The sequence below is a fragment of the Globicephala melas genome, chromosome 1 (genome assembly GCF_963455315.2).
Source record: "Globicephala melas chromosome 1, mGloMel1.2, whole genome shotgun sequence".
Taxonomy (NCBI): domain Eukaryota; kingdom Metazoa; phylum Chordata; class Mammalia; order Artiodactyla; family Delphinidae; genus Globicephala; species Globicephala melas.
In genome coordinates, this window is record NC_083314.1 from 178,354,278 (window position 1) to 178,376,070 (window position 21,793).

Here is a 21,793-nt window from a genome sequence, read left to right on the forward strand (position 1 = left end):
GATTATTTTACTTCTCCTGAAAAATGTTCTGCTATTCATTCTTGAATGTCTCACCCATGCACATGGTGAGTGATGATGAAGTGAGCAGGCACTATTCTCCCCATTTCACTGACACAGAAACTGAGGCCCCATAGCCTCAACTGCTTTGCTCAGACCCACAATAAATAGATATGTTAGTAAAGCCAGGTACTGACATCAGTTCAGCAGTTTGTTTTGTCAATACAACTCTGAGCATTACTTTCTTCTCAGAAAAGAGGAAATGAGATCAAAGCAAAGGCATACAGCAAAAAGCTTTGTACCCCAACTTTCTCATTGCAACCAAACACTGAAGAAGAAGAACCACACATAACACAAAGACTTTGAAACCTCTACTAAGTTGTCAAAGCCCTCATGAGAGACACTATCCCCTTTCTGAGTGGCTAACGTGCTTTGTCTGAACCAAGGAAGTATTCTGGCCTTTCAGTAAAAATGATCTTTACCTGGTACTGCTTTGGGGCCTCCCACATTTGAAAAAGCTGAGATATGGCACACTGGTATGAATTACTCTGCCACCTTCAGGTTGTTCTGGTGAGTCAAAGTACAGGAGATGAGAGTTTCCCTCTTTCCGAGCCAAACAGGGCTTTTTCTTGTAGTAACTGAATGACTAATCAAATACAGTAGTATACAAAGTTGATGCTTATTTACTCAAGTAGCAGACAGTTTCCTGTTATAAAATGGATTCTGGAGAAAGCAATCTGTGCTCATAAGTTCCTAATAAAAATAGGAAAATGTCTATTCCTACTTCCGCCAGATAAAAACCGCTGAAGTCTTCCAGAAACTTTATAGAGTTGAAAGAAGAAATACCTGTCCATATGCCATAAGGTCTCAGATCACAAGCTAGTCCCTGGGCCATGTCCTTTCCCTTCTTAGTTTATCCTGCACTAAACAAAACTGTCTGGAATTCATTCTTTAAAGGTTTATTTATGGTACATAGAGACTGTTTATGTGAAGCAGGGTATTTGCCCACTTGCCTCTTGGGACAGTGTTTAAAACTACAGGGATATTTCCCTCTCTGGCACTTTCTGAAATACAATTAACAATACTGGATCTTTTTTCCTTTTAACAAATCTGGTTTTTATTTAGGGAGGGGAGGAAAAAGTAAAGGGTCTGAAGTTTCCCAACAAATTATTTCAAGCCTTTGAGAAGACAGCTTTAGGCTTTTTAAATAGTGTCTTTGTTTGAAATTCCCCCTCACCCCCACCCTCTTGCTCTCCGACCATTAAAATGTGGGTTTTCTTCCAAACTAGATTGCTCAATTAAAGCCCTTCTTTTGTAATACCCCAATGCTCTAAATGGGAAAAGGGCTGCTGTAGGCCACCTTATGAAACCTTTTAAAGGCTCCTGGACTCTTTTGATCTTTAAGAAAACCGAAAGAACATATAAACTACCTGGCACTTTCAATATTATTCTGCTACTCTCTAACATGCAAACTTGGGAGAATAATGGCGAATGGGTGGGGGGGGCGGGGAATGCCGTGCTTTCGTCTCTGCATTTGTGAGATGGAACTATTATCTCCCCCTTCTTCCATCGCAGAGTAAGGAATCCAATTGAGATAGCAGATGTGAAACTGCTTTGAGTCCTTCTGAACAGACACTCTATCTGGCAATAATGTACCCTCGGTGTAAACCTGAAGAGACTTCCCTCTGAGACTTCTGACAGCCTCGTTTCTGGCCTGGAGTCAAGAGAATCAAGATAATTATGCCTTCAATACCAAAGACATGGTTACCTTTTAGTCAGACTCTCATGATTCCTGCTCTGGGACAGGACTCCATTTCCTAAGCACATACTTTTAGCCGTTACATATTCATCTCAAAGAGCAGACTGCTCTTCCTAAGAGCTACTAATAAAGGGATATTACTCTGTTAGAAAACTATTTGAATAAATGACATTATTTATGAGTCCCAGACTCCTCGAGGAGAAGGCAAGACACAATAAAATGGTGACTTCTGTAAGCTGAGAATTTAACTCTGACATCCCAATTCCCAGCACCCTGTTTGAAACATTAAGGTACCACATTCAGGGTGTCCCCCGCCCCACACCTCATAATGTGGCTGCTCCACTGAATCTGTTTAGCAATCATTTGAAAAATGCCTTGAAAATGTTCCTTCAATATAGCGCCAAATGAAACACTCAACCTAAACGACTCCCAGTGTATTGCATGCAGGGTGAGCGTGCAAGCATCAATACCAAGGAACTGGGGGCCTGAAGCTACTTCAACTGTAGAAAATCATACTGCATTTGTTAGTCTGGGGGGAAATCTTCTACCAGGAGCAATTTGGAAGGAACAATTAGGTGTCTGTGTTTCTTAGTAAGATGATTTAGAAAACAAGAAGTCCTTAACTCTCAGGAAATGCTTGACACTGGTTTGCTGGGTGAGTGCCAAGTGTTCTGGGGGAATATATACTTTATCAAACAAACCCATTCCAAAGGGTCACATAAGTCAAGTGGATACTTGTGGATATTAGCAAGATAGTGGTTTTCCCATGGTTTCCCCCCCACTCCCATGCTAATTATAAGTATCTTTAGTCTCCTGGGAAACATGAAGTTAAAGCTAATTAAGCAGACAGGACAGTCCATGGAGAAGGCCCTGTTCTCAGGATGGTTGCAGGAGCTCCCCGGTCCCGACCTGCATTCCCAACTACTCACCCCGTTTGCTGCCTTAATGAAGCAGTCACCCTTGCCCTGTCCTTACCCAAAAACGACTTGATTTGGACCAGACTACTGTCTTGTTACCTATAAGTCTATTTTAGAAGTTGTGAGCTGGCAAATCGTGGGCCCACATGAGGCCCACACATGTGTTTTGTTAGGTCCACAAGGCTTAAAAACAAAAACAAAAAAATTCAAATCGGTTGCCAACATTTAAAAACCAGGAGATTCCACATAAAAATCCAGATTTCCGGCTTCACTTTAAAAACTCCGAAGATCTGGCAACACTGGGTTCACATTCCCCCATAACAACTGGCTGGAGCTGAGCTGCACTGCCCCCTTCAGATGAAGAGTGCACACTCTGAGGGCCACGGTGCCCCCGGGGCTGCTTCGCCAACTTCACTGCTGGCACAGTTCCTGCAGGCATGGAAATTTATGACTCCAGGTTTATCACTTATTTGTCCACATCTCTAGCTACTCCTGTTCAGAAAGAAAGACCACCCTGCAGCATCTTAAAGGAGGCAGCATGGGGCAGTGGGAAAGCCTTCGACCGGTGGTTAGTGGGGAGGTAGATGCCCTGATACCCATCTTCAAGTGCAACAGAGGAAAGAACCAGAAGTAAGGGGTGCAGGCTGCAGGGAGGCAGATGTAGACTCTGCCTAAGGAAGGACCTTCCAACAATCACCTGGGTTCTACTCCTGCTCCAACTACACAGGCTTCAGTGACAAAACACTGTGAACTCCAATATCCTTGTTCATCAAGGAAGGGCATCATTAAGGACTCACAGAGCTCTAAAATCCTCCGCCTCCTTATGTTCTAAGGGACAGCACAGCATAGGGGTAAAATGTATATAAACTTTAGAGTCAGACAGGCTTGGATTTGCATTCTAGAAGCATCCCTTAATTTTAATAGATTTTACTGCAGAAAATAAAGATGGTATTCAGACTGTATCTGTCAAGTGCATATCCAGATGCTCTGTAGGAGTGTCTCATCCTAATATGGTGGGTAGGGGAGGCCACACCTTGGTGGGTAAGTGACCGCGTCATCCTTGAAGGTGGTAGACATTTCCACCGTCAACCATTCAAAAAGAGGTGAGTACTTAGGAGGCGAGAAGGAGGGCAGGCAGGACTCAGGCACAAAAAGAAGATATTGTCTTGGCTACAGCTTTTCTCTCGAGTCTGGGAGCGGCCCTAGGAAAGGAGGCTTTTACCTCACTGAGATGAGCCAAGAGCTAAGCAGAGGGCAGATGGGGTTTTATGTAATTCTGTGTTTACTCTCTTTTGTTACTCTTTAATCTTTAGCAAAGTCATACTTAAACATTAAAAAAAAGAAAAGAAAAGAAAAGGAATATACAGTTGACCCTTGAACACCACACTTAGTTTGAACTGCATGGTCCACTGACATGCGGATCTTTTCAAAAGTTTACTCGGATGCAGAACTGCACATAATGGAAGTTATATGCAGATTTTCAATTGCGAGGAGGGGTGGGTGCTCCTAACTCTCACACTATTCAACGGTCAACTGTACATATGTACGTACACATATGAGTCGCTAAAAATTCTCAAAAAAGAAAACCTGTAAAAATATCTGCTACAAATGATGATACTGGACGGAAAAAGCAAGTGGTAAACACACTCATTCTTTTCCAAGGAAAAGTCATTTTTAAAACTTACCCAGCTAGCAGCTCACCTTGAGATCCAGTGGTAGCTTGTTGGAGGTGAACACGCTCAGCTTGATCTGGGGGATGCTGATTTTGAGATTTTCAAAGTAGTATCGAATTGGCGTCCCACCTTGCTCAGCTGTCTTTTCGTGGAGGTTTTCATCGTATTTTTCCACCTCTGGTACAAAGGTAGAATTGTTTTCTTGAAAAATAAGTTTCCTCTGAAGTCTCATGATTCAAATACTTTCGTTCACATTGAAAAGAAACTCACAGAAAAATGTAAACGTCTATTTGTCTAAATTTAATTTTTTAGGGCTCAGTAATATGTACAGTATCCTGATGCCATTTCTTTGTAAAAGTAGATCTGGTTCATGTTGCTGATCCAAAAAGTACAATAGCTTAATCTTTTGATTGTGACTCTATTACCATCTGGCAGATATCATCTCTGGAAAAAATAATCCAGGTGGGAAAGCCAAAGGTCATGGGTGTGCTTGATGGCAATGCGTTTTCTAGAAACCATGCCGTTATCATTATTATTATAAATGACCCAGATTATCTGAATTTATTTCAGAAAATGGTATCTAAATAAGTACCTGGAGTGTAGATTAACTGAATCATCATGAACAACATGACCAATTAAATGATGAATCTGAGCGAAACATAATGCCTTGAAAAGAAACAGGCTGCAGGCTATAAAGAACCAACATCACAACAAGTGGCTCTCTCTCCCAAACAGTGGACATCATTTAAATAGCAGAGTGGAGGCCGATTTCTCACTTGTTATCTCATGAAGCAAAAGGGATGAACACAGGCTAAAACACAGCAATGTGCTCTTCAACTTGATGCTGTCCCCACACCCATGTGGGCAGCTTATTTGCACTTGGATTCAGGTGCTTTTAAAAATAAAACCAAAGAGACTGTACATATCTACATATCAAACAAATTTATACTGTAAGCTTTTATACAGTTCTATTTATAGAAAGAAGGGAATAGGTTAAAAAAAAAAAAAAAAAGATACCGCAACAGAGATAGGCTTATCTGTATTCAGGGAACAGGAATAGTTATAGAAGGCAGAGGAGATTCCTCAATGAAAGGCAGGCAAGGATTTTACAAAAGAGTCTAAATCCACTAGACAATGCTTGGGGAGAAATTTATTTAGAGCAACTTACAAGAAAAGCGTGTCCAATCAAATTTAAAGTAAAACTTCCCAAGAAGGTACCCAAAAGAGAACAGATACCTGGCAGGCAGGCTCAAGTGGCTCTCTGAACACAAATAAACACTGGCGTTCTGACCCAAAGTGGAGAACGCAGCACTAAACAGACAGGCTCTGCTCCTGATCCCAAAGACACTTACTTAAAGCTTAAAGTCTAAGTCTGGGGTAAACAGAGCAAAAATATCTTTCTTGCATTGCGTGCATGTATGTTCATATGTACACACGTCCCCAGGGATTTTTTTCCCCCTTTAGCCTACATGGGCAGATAAACATTAAAAGTCTCTATCTTATCATTTCTTTAGGCTCAGTATTTAGTTTAGTCTTCAAAAGACTAAGCATTACTGACTTCTTTCTAAGCTGTATATACAGTCTAGCAAAGGCCATGATGAGGGATCTAAAATAAAGAGACGACAGCTACATAATTTCTGTGGCACTGCTGGAAAATTTAGGTCTTTCAAAAGCTTATCCTACTCCCCTCTCCAAAGAAGAGAAAAGTAACAAGAAACCTTTGTAATTACATTAAGGCATAAGGGTATGGATGTGAAAAAAAGTTAAGGAGTTGAGGCTAGCCAATTTTTTTCCTCAGCTAAACCAAAGGAACTGCCGAAGGGATTTCTGATTCTTGGCCCTGAATCTGTTTAATAAACAAAGGTTAGGAAACAAAGTGGTTTGCTAAATGACTAACATCATTTCTGCCATCTTAAAGCAGATGAGTCAAAAAACATGAAACAAAGAGGAACAATATACTGCTTCCCAAAAGCTTGCCCCTGGGTATGCTGGGACACCAGAGACCCTTGGAGCAGCTTCTTTCGTACACAGATACACCTCAATACCTGTCAACAAGCAATACTTAGAAAGAGAACTGAACCGCAAACCTTAGCTTCCCAGCTCAGACTATGAAGTGGATAGGGAGCTTGCCAGGCATTCAGAGGCCACCTATTTTCACAAGCAGACTAAAAAATGCCACCCTTGGGCCAATTCCCAGATACACACCTAGAACATTCGACATTACCTGATTCTGCCTGATCGTAGCCAAAGAAACTCAGCAGCTTGAGGAGCAGTTTCTCCTCAATTTGTACCGTGAATCTCTGAGCCGTGACCATCAGATGCTAGAGATAAAGAAATTCTGATTTACAGTGCGAATGCCAGAGGAACTCTCATCCGCGCCCTAAGAAGGCCCCTGTGATATGGCGTGGTCTCTTTACTTATGTGATTTCATAATCATACTGCCAAATTTTTTCTGGCTCATCTCTCTCTACATTGTTATAATGAATCAAAAATTCCAGAAGATGTTTAGTAGACGATTCACCATCCTATTGCTTGGTTCCCAGGGCATCTGTGTCTGGTTAGTCAGGATTATACTTTCAGATGCACTGTGGTATATGGTACTGAGCTCACATGGACAGCAGCTAGTTTAAGGAGCAGAACTGGGCTTGTGAATTGGAGGGCCACAGGCAGGCTTGACCCCACTGGCGCTGGTGACAAAGGACCAGAAATATGAGAAGCAACGTCTTAGCTCCCACTTTTCCAGAATTTGGTGGTGTAACGCTAGCCTGTACATGAAGACTTCTCCAGGAAAGAAAGTTTATCACTTCTGAATGATCTGCTTTTAGTAAATAGTGTGGCAGCTTACAGAGGAGGATGCCTGTCCCAAGGTCAGGCCCCTCCTCCTATCCCTTTTCCAGTAGTCTTGGATTATTATTTTTTAAATTTATTTTATTGAAGTATAGTTGATTTACAATGTTGTGTGCTAATTTTTGGATTATTATTTTAATAACATATCGAGATCATGCCTGGTCACAACCAATCTAGAAGATGCTATACTTCCCTGCAGAGACTTCACGCTGACGAATACAGACTCTGGCCCCTATGGATTCAGTACTATTGCCCGCTGAATCATCGACAACACAACTGAGAATCTGAAGTTTTAAGAGGAGTTTCCATCAATTCCGCTACACAATGTATCGAGTTGCTTAGTGCCTTACCCCCACTGGACTATTTCCATCCACAGCCTGAACTGCTGCTCTGAGCCTTGGCTGCGAGAGGACAAATCAAGCCCACCAGCCTACCTTGTAGATGTTGGTCAGCGCACTCTTACTGGGGAACTTCACCGTGTTCACTTGCACAGCAGGGCCTGTCTCAATGACCTCATTCTCATTGCTCAGTGGAGTCACAAAGAGCATGAAGGGCTGCGTGGTGCCAAGGAGCTGATTGTCCACCTAGGACATGAAAAAGCAGCAACAAAGACAGACAAATTGCTCAGTTTTCATTTTTACTTTTAACTAGGTCTCACAATATGCAGGTCATTCAGAAAGTACTTTTGGAAAAATATATTCTCACTAAAACCAGCAACAATAATAGCAACAGTTAGGAGCTGTACTTTATTTGGTGAGTGCTGTGTGCCACGCACCTAGCTGGTCCCCTCACAAGCATTGTCTCATCAAGTCCCACAACGGCCAGCCTGTCCAAGTTATCAAACTCAGGGCTCTGCTGCATCCTCACCACAACCTCCTGGGGATCATCACTGTCCTCATGTCACAGACAAAGAAGCTGAGAAGAGAGTCCCCTGCCTAAGGTTGTACACCTAGTCAATCACAGAACGAGAACTTGACTCCACTTCTCTCTGTCCCCAAAGCGAACGTTCTCAACCACTAGGCTATCAATGCTTCTCTTGCTCCAAACTCCCTGAAGAACTCAAACGAGAGAATCAGTAGCAGATGGCTACCAAATGGGCACAGTTGCCCATCCTAAAGTCAACTCCCTTCTAGGAATGGAGCGACGAAAGCAGTGACACCAGGGACTGCTCTATTCATCCCCCACATCAGCACCATCACCGAGAACACACTCTCCACACTCAGGTAAGTTTATGGACATCCAGAGGCTCATGGCAGGAAGCAAGCATCTTTACTTTGTTTTACCCTAAAGGCCCACACTAGGAAGAGGAAAGAGGAGAGAACATGTGTCGGGTACCCCTAAGCATACTTCCTACACATCACCTAACACATCCCTCACTACAACCCTAAAGGTTAATTGTTATTCCTCCCCGTTTTACAAACAAGAAAACAGAAGCTTAGAGAAGTTAAACTACTTGCCCACACTATTACTACTATTATATTCACAAGGTATAATAGTAAGTAGGAGAGTTGGGATTCAAATGCAGGTATTTCGAGCATCAAGCCCTTGACCTTTCCATTGTATCACATGGGTTCCCACAGAACCATTTTGTACAGTCGCTGCAGATGGTCCTTCTGTTGGCTTTCAAGGTGCAGAGAGAAGGGCAAGGGACCTAGAGCACTTCTTCTTACTTCCATTCTTGCCTCCTACCATGTGCTCTCTATACAGCAGCCAAAATGATCTTTCGAAAACACAAATCATGTCCCTCCTTCCTGGACACGCTGCAGTGGCTTCCCTTATCTCCTAGGACAGGACAGCACTCCTCAGCACAGCCTCCAAGGGCCCACCTGATCCAGTCTCACTACATACCACTCTCCTCCAGGCTCACCACCATGCCTGCACACAAGCCTCCCCATTGTTTCTCAAAGATGGGCAAGTCTCTCCTCCCTCAGAATTTTCCGGAACATTTTCCCCATAGTATACCTTTTCTCTGGTTTTCTCATTCTATTCTTCCAAGTTCGGCTCAGCTCCCACTTCCTCAGGAAGACCCTCCTAGGCCACCTTACCTAAAGCAGCAGCATCCCTCTTTATTCTCTCACAGCAGTTACCCCAAGTTGGAATTATTTATTTGCTTGCTCGCTCACTTATTGGCTGACTTCTCCCCTAGTCTGTTAGTTCAGAGAGCAGAAACTTCATCTTTTGAGTCATGGTGGTATCTCCAGAGCCCAGTGCCATGCCCAGCACACAGATGATAACTCAGTTAGAATTCACCCAGTGAGTGAATCACCTGTCACACCCAATAGAAATGACAATAAAGTCTCACCTTATTCTGACCTCTTCTTTGTTCTTTCCCCAAACACATTTGACACAAGTGTACTAACTGTGAATTTCTGATTCTTGTTTTAGTCTCCCAATTAGATTTAGACACGCCCTAAGGGTGGGACTGTATCTTCTGTTCTTAAAAATTCTTCCTCATAGCACTGTAATCATAGTAAACTCTCAAATCTATTTATTTTCTACAATTTACAGCACACATGAAATCAAGAGGTACTACAGGAAAAAAAAATCTTTTTAATTACAGTAAAAAGTCAATGAAATTAATGAACAGCAAATGATTCCTTGGATCTTCTCCGTAAGATCAAAAAAGAAAGACAAAGAAATAGAGGTGGCAAGATATTAACTTTTTATCCTCAAACAAATGGGATGTCATTAGCCTGAACTCTTTGCTATTTGTGATATATGATGAAAGAAAAAATTCTTCTGAAAAGGGGTTTTGGCATGATAATCCTTTAACATTTTTTTGTAGTGTGGATCTGCTGGAAATGAGTCCTTTTAGCTTTTGAATGTCTAAAAACACCTTTAATTCACCCTTGTTTTTGAAAGATATATTTGCTGGGCACAGACTTCTAGGTTGGCAGGTTTTTTTTCCTTTCAACACTTTAAAGATGTTGCTTACCATATTCTCACTTGCATTGTTCCCAATAAGAAACTGGCTGTCATTCTCACCTTTGTTCCTTGTGAGGAACGTGGCTTTTTTAATCTGGATGCTTTATCACTGGTTTTGAATAATTGATTATGATGTACCTTGGTACAGTTTCCTTCATGTCGTATGTGTGGCAGGGCAGGGGAAAGGCACAGGGGACGGTGTGAATGTGGATTTGTGTTTGAGCTGCTTCTGTGAGTTTATAGTTTTCATTAAGTTTGGAAAATCTATAGTCAAACATCTTTTTTTAAAAAAAATAAAATTGAATTTAATTCATGATTTTAAATTTTTTTTAATGTTTATTTATTTATTTATTTGGCTGCATCGGGTCTTAATTGCAGCACATGGGATCTTCATTGCAGCATGCGGGATCCTTCACTGCGGCGCACGGGCTTCTCTCTAGTTGTGGCACGCGAGCTATAGAGCACGCCGGCTCAATAGTTGGGGTGCACGGGCTTAGCTGCCCCTCGGAATGTGGGATCTTAGTTCCCCAACCAGGGATCAAACCCACGCCCCCTTTGTTGGAAGGCGGATTCTTAACCACTGGACCACCAGGGAAGTCCCTAATTCATGACTTTTAAAAGTTATTCATGTTTTAAAAAAAGAAAAAAGGCAGACATTTACCTAACAACAAGAACAAAACCCTCTAACAAACATAATAATTACAAAATTCCTTCCAATTTTTTTTTTTTTTCCTGTCTCCTCCTCTCTCTCTCCTCTGGGGACTCCAATTATCCATATATTAGATTGCCTGAAGTTTTCTCATAGGTCACTGATGCTGGTCTCTTTGTGGGGTTTTTTTCCCCTTGGATTATTTTTCTTTGGGTATTTCAATTTGGACAGTTTCTCTTGTTATGTCTTTAAGTTCACTAATCATTTTTTCTGCACTGTGTCATCTGCTACAGATCAAATCCAGTGTTTTTTCCATTCCATTTTAATCTCTAGAAGTTTGATTTGAGATTTTTATATCTTCCATGTCTCTGCTAAACTTTTTGAACATGTAGAATAGAATACAGTTACAATGAGTTTTAATGTCCTTCTCTGAAAATCCAAACAGCTCTGGGTTGCTTCTGAATGATTATGCTCCTCATTATATACTGTGTCTTCCTACCCCTTTGCACACCTGGTAATTTCTGATAGGATGCCACATACTGTGATTTTTGCTTTGCTGGGTGCTGGATGTTTCTGTATTCCATTAAATCTTGAGCTTTGTTGTTCAGGGACATGGTTAATTTACTTGGAAACAGATTTGATTCTTTCAGAGTTTCCTTCTGTGTGACTGATTTGTTAGCTAGGTCTGGAGCAGTGCTCAGCCTAGGGCACATAGCTCACCACGGAGGCCCAAGACTTTCTGGAAGGCTCCTCCCAATGTCCCATAATTATCAGTTTTCCCAGTGTGGCTGGTGGTGAGCAGCCGGTGCTGTGACCGGTGCTATGACCCTTTCGGACGGTAGGTTCCTCTCATCTGTCCTTTGCTGACCATCTGCGGGGCCCTCTGCAGATCTCCTGAGAGTTCTTTCTGTGCAGCATGCTCCTCCCAGGTCTGCTGTCCTATGAACTCTGGCTGCCTTGGTCCTAGGACTCTTAACCCTGCTCAGCTCATCCACTCTGCTGGGTTCTGTCTCAGTCTCTCCGCCTGGTGACATGGCCTGGAAACTTTTTCACGGCAGCAAGCTGGGGTGATTGCAGGGCTCACCTCTTCTGTTTCCCACCTCTCAGGGATCACTGTCCTTTGTTGCCTGATGTCCAGTGTCTTGAATCTGTTGTCTCCTTACTTGATCTGGATTTTGGGGGTGTTTCAGGTAGGAAAGTAAATCAGATCTGTTACTCCACCTTGATCAGAAGCACAAGTCCACTTCCCTTGTTTTTCTCCCTATGGTGAACTTCAGTTCCTCTAAATTATGGTTAGATGATTTCCGCTGTTTTCTCTATTGGCAAGATGAGGGACCATGGGTCACCTTCCTCCATGCCACCTTGACCAAGTTATCTAAGTTACTGATGGACTAGCTGCTATATTCAGAATTCTGCTCTACAGAAAAATTAGTAAGACAAATATAGGTAAAAGGATTCTTTTCATAGAACGATTTTCTGAAGACCATAAGAAATTTGTGCCAAAGTACTAAAGTTTTTAGAACATCAAACACTGATCTGGTCGGCTGTTCAGCAGGAAGAAAAGGAGATCAACAAGTCCTAAGCGCCCCCCTCTCACCTGTACATCCCGTATGCTGAGTTCTAGCATATGACTGGTGGCCAGCTGTGTGTAGTGCACATTGATTCCCGTAAGACTTGCAAAGACCAGTTCTTCTGGGACTTTATTAATTAAAGACAACCCAATTCCACCTTCTAACTTCACAAGCACCTGAAAGGAAACCAAAATATGGCACACTGACAGTTTAAAACAGAGCTCAAGGTAGCCAGGAGAGGACAAGGAAATAAATGGCTTTAAATCCCTCTACTTTGCCTCTAAGCAGATGAAAACCATGTAGGAGCTGTATTACTCACCTTGACGGCTCAAATTCCATCATCTCACTACAAGCCTTCCTCTCCAGGCACACTCCCCACCCCAACCAGAACTCCACAGTGATATGATAACACCTCTACCGGAGCACTGATGACATTCTGCATCTCATTACAGGAAAATAATCATTTGAGAATCTTTGTCCCTATTTGAGAGACAAGCTCTTATTAAGTTATTCACCAAACTTCTATAACATCCAATACAGTGCTTTACATATAGGTGTTTTTTTAAAATAACCTATATGAATAAACATGGAATAAGTGTGCTTTTTCACACTTATCTCATGCTCCTTTCCACACTTTTCACTTTCTTTCCAATGCCCAAACAGGGCCAGGGAAATGAAGATGTCAGAGTCAACTGGGGCCAAAAAGATAAAACCTAGTTTGCTTATTCTCAACCTTCACTCCTATTTAAATTCAAATAATTTAGCTTTCTTTATTTTCATCTTACTGTAACAACATTCGTTACATTCTGATTTGACCTGAGCTGTCATTTAAGTAACATATTCACACATTCATGATGTGATAACATTAAATATTATGAAGTAACACTGATACTTAGAAGTCACAGAGGTCAGAAAGAAAAGAGAAGGTCTCAACTAAGAAAACCAAAGAGAAAAATTCTAAACAAATTTGTAATGAAGAAATGACCCTGCAATAGCTAATACGTACTTCCAATTCCTGCTCTGTGTCTGGATTCTTTAATTTCTGCAGCTCTTGATCCATAACAGGAAGTTCATCCACTTCGTATGATGAACGGTCACTTTTCCGTTGGCAGAAATCTGTTATCTGCGGTCAAATAAAACACTGTACTTAACTAAGAGGGCTCAAACTTCCACTGCGAAACCCACTCCATACCAATTGTGTAAGTCAAAGTCACTATATGCTCAATAATCCTATGGAAGTTAATGGTTTCCAAAGCACTGCTAAGGTAAGATTTATATAATAATGAAGCAAATTTGGTCTTGAGTCTCTATGACTAACACCAAGCTGTAGACCTTGAGAGCTTCATACAGTGGGAGTTAGGCATCTGTAGGTGATCTAGCATTATAGCTCAAGTCAAAACATGCAAACCTCAGGATCAAGGCATTCATTTTTTGCCTTAAGAGAAGGGTGCTTTTTAAAGAGATATTGTGGATTACGGTGTACTATCTCAGAGAATTTGCTGTTACACATCAACATCTTTTCTTTTTCCTTAACTCTAATTCCCCATGCCTGATAAATCCATTATCTCCAGCACAGAACTCTCCCTGAGCTACAGACCCATACTTACACTGACTTCCGGACACCTTCCTGTAGATACCATACACTTAATGAGTCCAAAACTTAACTCCTCATTTCCCCCCAGAAGTCTGCTCTGTGTACATCTCTTAGTGATGGAGATTATCATCCTCCTTGTTGCCCAAATCAAAATCCTGAAGGCCATTCTTGACTCCTTCCTCTCTCCCATCCGCACATTCGAGCAATCACTAAGTCTGACTGACTCTACCCCCTAACAAGCCTTCATTTCTATTCATTTCTCTCCAACGTCCTCCTCATGTCCACCTCCCTGCCATGTATTCTAGTTCGGGTCACCATAATCTCTCAGCCAGATCCCTCCAAACTGGCCTTTCTCTGTCTCCAGTTTCACTCCAATTCTCCACACTGCAGCCAGAGTGAGCAAGTTAAAATAAATTTCTGATCGTGTCACTCCCTGACTCTTTGGTGCCATAGAAAAAACACAAAATCCTTAGCATGTATCAGGCTTTTCATGTTCTGGCCCCTGCTTCGGTCTCCTGCCTATTTCTTAGCATATTCTATGTGCCACTTGGATCACTCTCCTTTATCTCCCCCCAGGCCTTCAATGGAGATACATAACTTCCCATATACATATAATTTACTTATTTTGTTTATTGCTCATGGTTTATCTACCCCACTAGAATGTAAGCTCCAAGATGGCAGGGAACTTTGTTTGTTCACTAGTCTAGGTTCAGTACCTAGAACTGTGCCTGGCTCTAACAGGGCTCAGTAAATAACTCATGAACGAATACTCTCATTCTTAAGGCACAGCCCCTCCACCTTTCCTTCTTGATCTGGCTAACTTCCTTCAGTTAACATTTAGATCTCAGCTTAAGTGCTACTTCTCTTAGAAAGTCCCTGCCAGTCTCCAAATCTGGGCATACAAATCCTTTCTAGATACTCCCCATAGCACCCTCCACTCCTACTTTCATAACACAACATGTTAATTATCTGATTAGAGACCTCATATAGCTCCCTGTTGTCAATGTTATTAATATATCAATTATTTAAATATATAATAAACATATATAACGACTGATAATAATATGTACTGTTCTTGGCATTATCTTCTTTTAATTCTTACACTTTTTTTTTTACTCATTCTTTTTTATTATTATTGAAGTATAGTTGATTTACAATGTTCTGTTTCAAGTGTGCAGCAAAGTGATCCAGTGATATATACATATTTATCTTTTTTTTCAGATTCTTTTCCCTTATAAGTTATTATGAAATAATTCTTACACTTTTTAAAAATCATCTTGTATTTTACTTATACTCTGATTCTTATAACAACTTTGTGAGGCAGGTCTTATCCCCACTTTATAAGGACACACCATCCTCACACCCAGCACAGATACTTCAATAAACATCTGCTGAATGACTGACCATGTGGGGGCGGGGGGAGCACAATGAGACTCAGGTCAGTTCTTACGATAAATCATCACCTGGAGCGCTCTAGTTGGTCCATCTGGGATGACCCTGATGGACAACATTCCAGAACCAGGCCTCATTTTTTGGTTAATAAATTGTTGTTCAGGTGGAACTGGCCCCAAAAGCTCCATGGATGTGTCCGGACCAAGAACAACTTCAGCTCCGTCAAACAAACCAGAAAGCCCTCCTTTGGCCTACAGGACAGAGTAAAGATGTGTAAGAAAAGGCAAAGGCACTGACTTTGACAATTTAATATGTCATTTCAAACAAGTTACCAGATTTAAACTCTCTTTTGAAGGGTCATGGTCAACATATAGCAAAGCATTTACTGTTTTTTCAGCTTTACAGATGATAAAGAACAGGAGGATTACTTGGGCAAGATGGAAAGTTATGCTACATGAATTTAGGGAATTCAAGGTAAGATAATTCCATGAATACAGTATATTAGTTTAGTAGTAACTTCTAGTCATTAAGATAAGCTTAAAAAAAAAAAAAGTACCAAAAACCCTATTTCTCTGAGCATTCTCACTAGGGTTTGCTTCACAAGCTGAAACATTCTGAAAATTTAAAAAGTATCACTATCACTGAGCTTTCCAATAAAAAGCAAATTCTGGAGTTGAAAATCTCCCCAAACAGGCATATGGCTGGACAATCAAATATTCAAAATATGGTGCCTCTTCTAAAATGAAACAGGGAAATGTGAATGTCATCTGATAGCCAGTTATTCAGGCCTTTGGAGAAAAGTACCTTCTTGCTATATGCCCCAAGTAAAACGGACGTCTGCAGGATGATGCCTTTGGGAGAGTGAATACAGGGCTAGAGAAGATAATAGCTAAAGTGTCTAGATCCCCCTCTGTTAGTTTTTAAATAGTGAGTAATGAAAAGGAAATTTTGAGCTGGGTTTATAGGACAGACTTTAACATAGAGAAAGCTTTTATAACTATTTTAAGTTTAGAAAGAAAGTGCATACACAACCTTATAAGGGTAGTGTCAGAAAATGTTTTAATGCCTTCAATTATTTTATTCAGAATGATAAGATTGTAACAAGTTTATTTCCCTAACCAAAACACATTCTGGTCTGCTGAATACTGCTATTACAGGGTCACTCAGAGAAATGATGAAATAGATTCAAGAAACAACAAACACCAGAAAGGGATTTTTTTTTTGGTTGGGTGGGGGGGGGGGGCAGTGGGTTGGGCAGGATGCTCTAAGAGAATTGGAATTACATGGGCTTTAGAAACAAACCAGAAGTCAGGGTCAGACACGGAACCCAACAATTATAACAAGCCCTCTTTTGCCTCTAGAAGTCTGAATTGCATTGCTAATTGAAAATCACAAATCCATTCCAGATGTGTGCTTCATATAAGTAAGCAGCTTGTCTTTGATGAAAAAAGCTCAGGGCACTAGAGATAAAGAAAATAAATCTCACCAAACAGCAGTCAGAGGCTCCTTGCAGTTCTGCTCGCTCCCCCGGAGAACAAGCTCCCATTATGGAAGGACAGCCTGGTTTCCACCAGGGTCAAACACACTAAGAGCTCTCTAGATTCTGGGCCTGATGTTCTAGTGTTTACCTTTTGGGTAAAGTCCCAGGCTGAGGCAGAACTGCACACGCAGTCACACGTGCTGTTCTGCTCTATGCCCAAACCTCTGAGACACCTTCCTACTCACTCATCTCAGATCCATGGTCTCATTCCTGGCCTGAAGCCAGAAGGAGAGAAAATCCAAATTCCTGGTAACTTTCCAAACACACATTTGCTTATAAAGTACCTGGGAGTTTTTCATGGGGTGGACTGGCTGACTTGAAGGCAGGGGAAACTGAACAGCAACCTTCATTTCGACATTTGCTACAACAATGAAAGGTCTATTTGGGGACCACTGAGAATGCAGAAGTAAACAGAATCTGGGGCATGCAGAGCCCATGAAGATTACTCACCATCTCATAGAACACTTTATAAAAGATGGTTTTAACCTCACAGGTCTAAAACTAATCCATCTAACTTAGTGGTGGGCTTTTAGCTGACATTTTTCTTTCTTTCTTCCTTTTTAAAATTGCATAGGTAATTTATCTCATCAAAGAAAAAAAATCCAGATAAGCCAAGGGAAAAAAATAAGAACCATCACTCAGAAGCAACCATTCCTAACACATTTCTTACATATCACCTTCAATAACATTTCCCATGTAAATATGCAGAGATGCACAAGGTTTCATGGTTTTCCTGACTAAAATGAAATAATACATATTTGCATTGCATTATTTTTTTCCCATTCAACAACATCTCATGTATATCCTAATTAAGACTTTGTTTCAAAAAAAAAAAAGGCTCAACCATTGCTTGCTGCAACCGGGGATGTCAAAAACTACTAACCTGGACAACCAACCCATGTAACCCACAGGTCAGTTTCCCTTCTCGGAAACTCCACGTCTGGGTTGTGCTTCGCCTACGATCAGGCTTTCTTAGCATCAGCGGCTCGTATCTAGAAGAAAGGAAAATGCAACAAGTCCTGTGAGTCAAATATTTCAGGCCTGTAGAGAGTATCAGGATCGAGGTTTTACTCTTCTTCCTTCCAATATCCTCTGCCCTTAAAATCTAACAGGCAGTTAGCTTGAATCCTATGGCAGCTAGGTATCTCTCAATGAGGAAGGAGGAATAAAACAAAATGGAAAGCAATGAGGACACAAATATGAATACTTTAAGGATTCACAATTTAATACATATAACAGGGGTTCTTGCTTTCTCACAATGACAAGCTGTCATGTAGTACAAGAAAGGTTTTTTAAAATATTTTCAAAAATCCTTTTCTGTTTTATTTCCAAATACTTTTATTTTGTAATGGGTTTTAACTTGTAAGTCATCTAAAGTCATTTTGGAAGTAAACAAGTTATTAACTGAAAACACACTGATTTCATGGAGAAATTGAGGCAAGGCTAATAAAATAACTTATTCAAAGTTAAAGAGCTGATTTGAATCCAAGCAGTCAGTCATAAAAACACATTTTTTTTTCTGGCTTTAAAAACATGTATTCTTGTTGTAAAGATAATGGAACATTTTTTTAAACAGACTAAAAAAAAAAATCACTTATAAATCCGACTCTCCATCCCCAGCCCCCAGTACAATAATAGCCCTGGTCTTTTGTCTTCCACTCCAGATCCTGGTGTCTAGGTCCTGCTCTTTCCCAGCTGTGGGTTATGTTCCACTGCTACACAAGCAGTTTTCTAAGTCTGTAGATGGTGGAAGACTCAAGGAGGTTTTTTCTCTACAGCTTTATCAGCACTGATGAAATACTGGCAGGGAGAAGAGATGGGAGCTTCAACTCTTTCTATTTTGTAGCTCCAAAGAAAGAAAGTTTAGGGAAAGAGGGGTAATTCACATTTGGAAGATTAGAGGATAAAAGAAAGTCTATTTTCTTAGATGAACAAGGGTTGATAGTCATAAATGGTTTCTGCAGGTTCTCATGTTTGTGAAGAGCCTTGTGTATCCACTCACTCCTCCATGCCATCTCCTTATGCACAGTCTTTAAAAAGAGATGAAACTTGCCCACAGTGATCTAAAAGTTAAGGTCCCAAATGAATTCTCACAGTGATGGTTCTGACAAGCACCAAATAAAAGTAAGTAAGATAGTAGAGGCAGCAGACAAATAGCAATAGAAAATGAGCTAGGCAGTGATCCAATAATTTCTTGCTGTTGATTTTAGTCCTTTGCTCATAAAGAAAATTAACATTTTTTTTTTTTACATCTTTACTGGAGTATAATTTCTTTACAATGGTGTGTTAGTTTCTGCTTTATAACAAAGTGAATCAGTTATACATATACATACGTTCCCATATCTCTTCCCTCTTGCGTCTCCCTCCCTCCCACCCTCCCTATCCCACCCCTCTAGGTGGTCACAAAGCACCGAGCTGATCTCCCTGTGCTATGCGGCTGCTTCCCACTAGCTATCTACCTTACGTTTGGTAGTGTATATATGTCCATGCCTCTCTCTCGCTTTGTCATAAAAACAATTTGATTATTCTCTTAATAATTTGTTTCTGCTTTCAAGGGATTTAACAAAATTCTTAGATTTAAAAAAACAAACTGTTCACTTCTCGGGAGCAGGGGTAGGTAGACGTTTGGATGAAAAGACATTCATGTTTCATAACATATCCTTATAGTTTGATTTTTTTTTTTTTTTAACATCTCCATGGGTATTTCCATAATGACTTTAAAACATAAAACAGAAACCCAATACTCATGTTTGGAAATACAACAGGTTTCTGTCATTGAAGAAAAATACAAATTCTTACTTCATTTATAGACTCTCTGCTTTTTGGTGTAGATGTCTTCTGAGTCTGAATTTGAAAGCAGTGAACTTGAATCAAAAGTTGCCATGAAAGTTACCTGTTGTCAGTGACTGCAGCAAGACCAGCAATATCTAAGATGGCAGAGCCCTCGGTGGAGCGGGCGGCCAAGGGCTTGCTGGGGTTGTGAGGCACGGAAGAGCCCTCGTGGGCCAGCATGCCTGTGCCAGTCATCCTCCACAGCTGAGAACGCTTCCCTGGTTCCTGTTGGGCAGAGACAGCAAGAGCCATCATGCGCAGCCACGGCTTCATACAAGGGCTTCAAGAGCTTCACACGGGGCTGAACGAGTTCTCAAGTAGGGACTGTACTAAAAGACACTTTCCGATTATGTCAGTGCTTAATTTAAACTTGCACTGCTGTCAATCTCTAGCTGCACTTCGGATAAAATATGCTAAACTCTTGAACCAAACAACCAAAAATGACAATATAAATTTTTTGAATTTATTTTTTTCATACACTTAATACTTTCTGAGCAAACCAGTTAGTCGAGGTTCAATCTAATCTCCTCCACTAGCTACACTGCTGTGTTAACTGCTATTCCAGATGGCAGCCCTCCAGTGCCCTTACCTAAAAGAGTGATCCAATTATATAAAGTATATATGATATTCTCAGTATTTGGTCTTTGGTTATCCTCATAACTGGCAGACAACCAGAATTTACCAGAGCTCTCCCCCATCCCACGTTCATAAGCTAAGCATACTATATTGATGGTTTCCAATTTCCAATTTACTGGGTTTACTATTAAGTGGATTGTATTCAAAAGTTATACTAGATTTATTGCTATTAATTCTAAATATATTTTCTCTTAGGAGTATTTTATAAGCAGTACTTGAACTTCCAGGTCTATCCATGAAAGTCTGTATAATCCATTATATGTAAGAAGTAATAATAATAGTAGTAATAACACCTCCTGAATATTTACTATGTGTCAGCCACTGATCAGTGTGAGTTACACATAGTAATTCATTTAATCCTCAAAACAAACCAATGAGGTATATACTATTACTGTTCTTACTTACAAATGAAGAAGTTAAGTCCCAGTGAGATAAAGAAACTTCACCACGGTCACATTAACTAGTAGGTGGTAGAGTGAAGGTCTGAATCCCCAAAGTGTGAGTCCAGGGACGACGTGCTTATCCACTTTGCCATACTACCTTTCTAACACAATCCCTATAATTCCATTTCAGGAACACCTAACCATTGAGAATACTCTTTCTATGGGAACGTATACTCCAACTAGACCCGTCAGGATCACATTCTAGGTACCACAAACGCATCCACATGCTGCCCCGCGTTGGAAAGACAGCTTTTGCAACAAAGCTGTCAAAGCTGCATTAAAAGCTAACAAAGTAATACGAATGCTGGAGTCGAATGCCAGGATCTGAAATCCAGCTGCCTCATTTACTAGCTAAGTGACCTTGGATAAGCTACTAAATTTCTCAGAGCTCCTGTTTCCTGATCCTGTCAAAGGGGGAAATTAAGCTACCTCTGAGGGTTCTTGTGATAAGTGTCATAAATACAAGGCACTTTCAGCACATACTTGGCACAGGGTTAATGCCTCGATAAATGGTTGCTATGTTATCATGATCACATCCCTTTACACAGCACATTATGTACAGCATCCTAGTTGATCCCTCTCACTAACCTGGGAGATCAATGGGAAAATGAGGCTCCGGTAGGAATGTGAAACACCAGATATCATCATCTTTAAGTGGCAAAGCCAGAACTCAAATCTAGAAGATATGATGCTCTTTCTTTTTTTTTTTTTTAATTTTTATTTTATGTTGGAGTATAGCTGATTAACAATGTTGTATTAGTTTCAGGTGTACAGAGAATTGGGCAGACTTCCCTGTGCTATACAGCAGGTCCTTGTTGGTTATCTATTTTATTTATTTATTTATTATCTATTTTAAATATAGCAGTGTGATGATGCTCTTTCTACTGTGTGCTAATGCCTCTCGTACCTGTGAAAAGAGATGAAACTGAGCTGCACTTCTCCACCCGCAATCCCCACATGCTTACTTCTCTGTTCACAGTAAGAGAATACATCTATCCCTAGCACCAAAACCACACAG

The 21,793-nt window shown here is 40.8% G+C and overlaps 1 protein-coding gene across 1 annotated transcript in view; it reads right to left on the bottom strand.

Moving 5' to 3' along the window:
• VPS13D (vacuolar protein sorting 13 homolog D) overlaps positions 1 to 21,793 on the bottom strand; it is a 244,666-nt gene that overhangs the window by 97,575 nt on the left and 125,298 nt on the right. Inside the window, exons 56-63 of the mRNA XM_030878044.2 lie at positions 19,758 to 19,921; positions 17,748 to 17,856; positions 15,396 to 15,575; positions 13,345 to 13,461; positions 12,365 to 12,514; positions 7,628 to 7,777; positions 6,571 to 6,667; positions 4,375 to 4,523 (exon numbers count right to left, since the gene is read on the bottom strand). Coding sequence (XP_030733904.1) covers positions 4,375 to 4,523; positions 6,571 to 6,667; positions 7,628 to 7,777; positions 12,365 to 12,514; positions 13,345 to 13,461; positions 15,396 to 15,575; positions 17,748 to 17,856; positions 19,758 to 19,921 — 1,116 coding nt within the window. The remainder of the gene's footprint in view (positions 1 to 4,374; positions 4,524 to 6,570; positions 6,668 to 7,627; positions 7,778 to 12,364; positions 12,515 to 13,344; positions 13,462 to 15,395; positions 15,576 to 17,747; positions 17,857 to 19,757; positions 19,922 to 21,793) is intronic.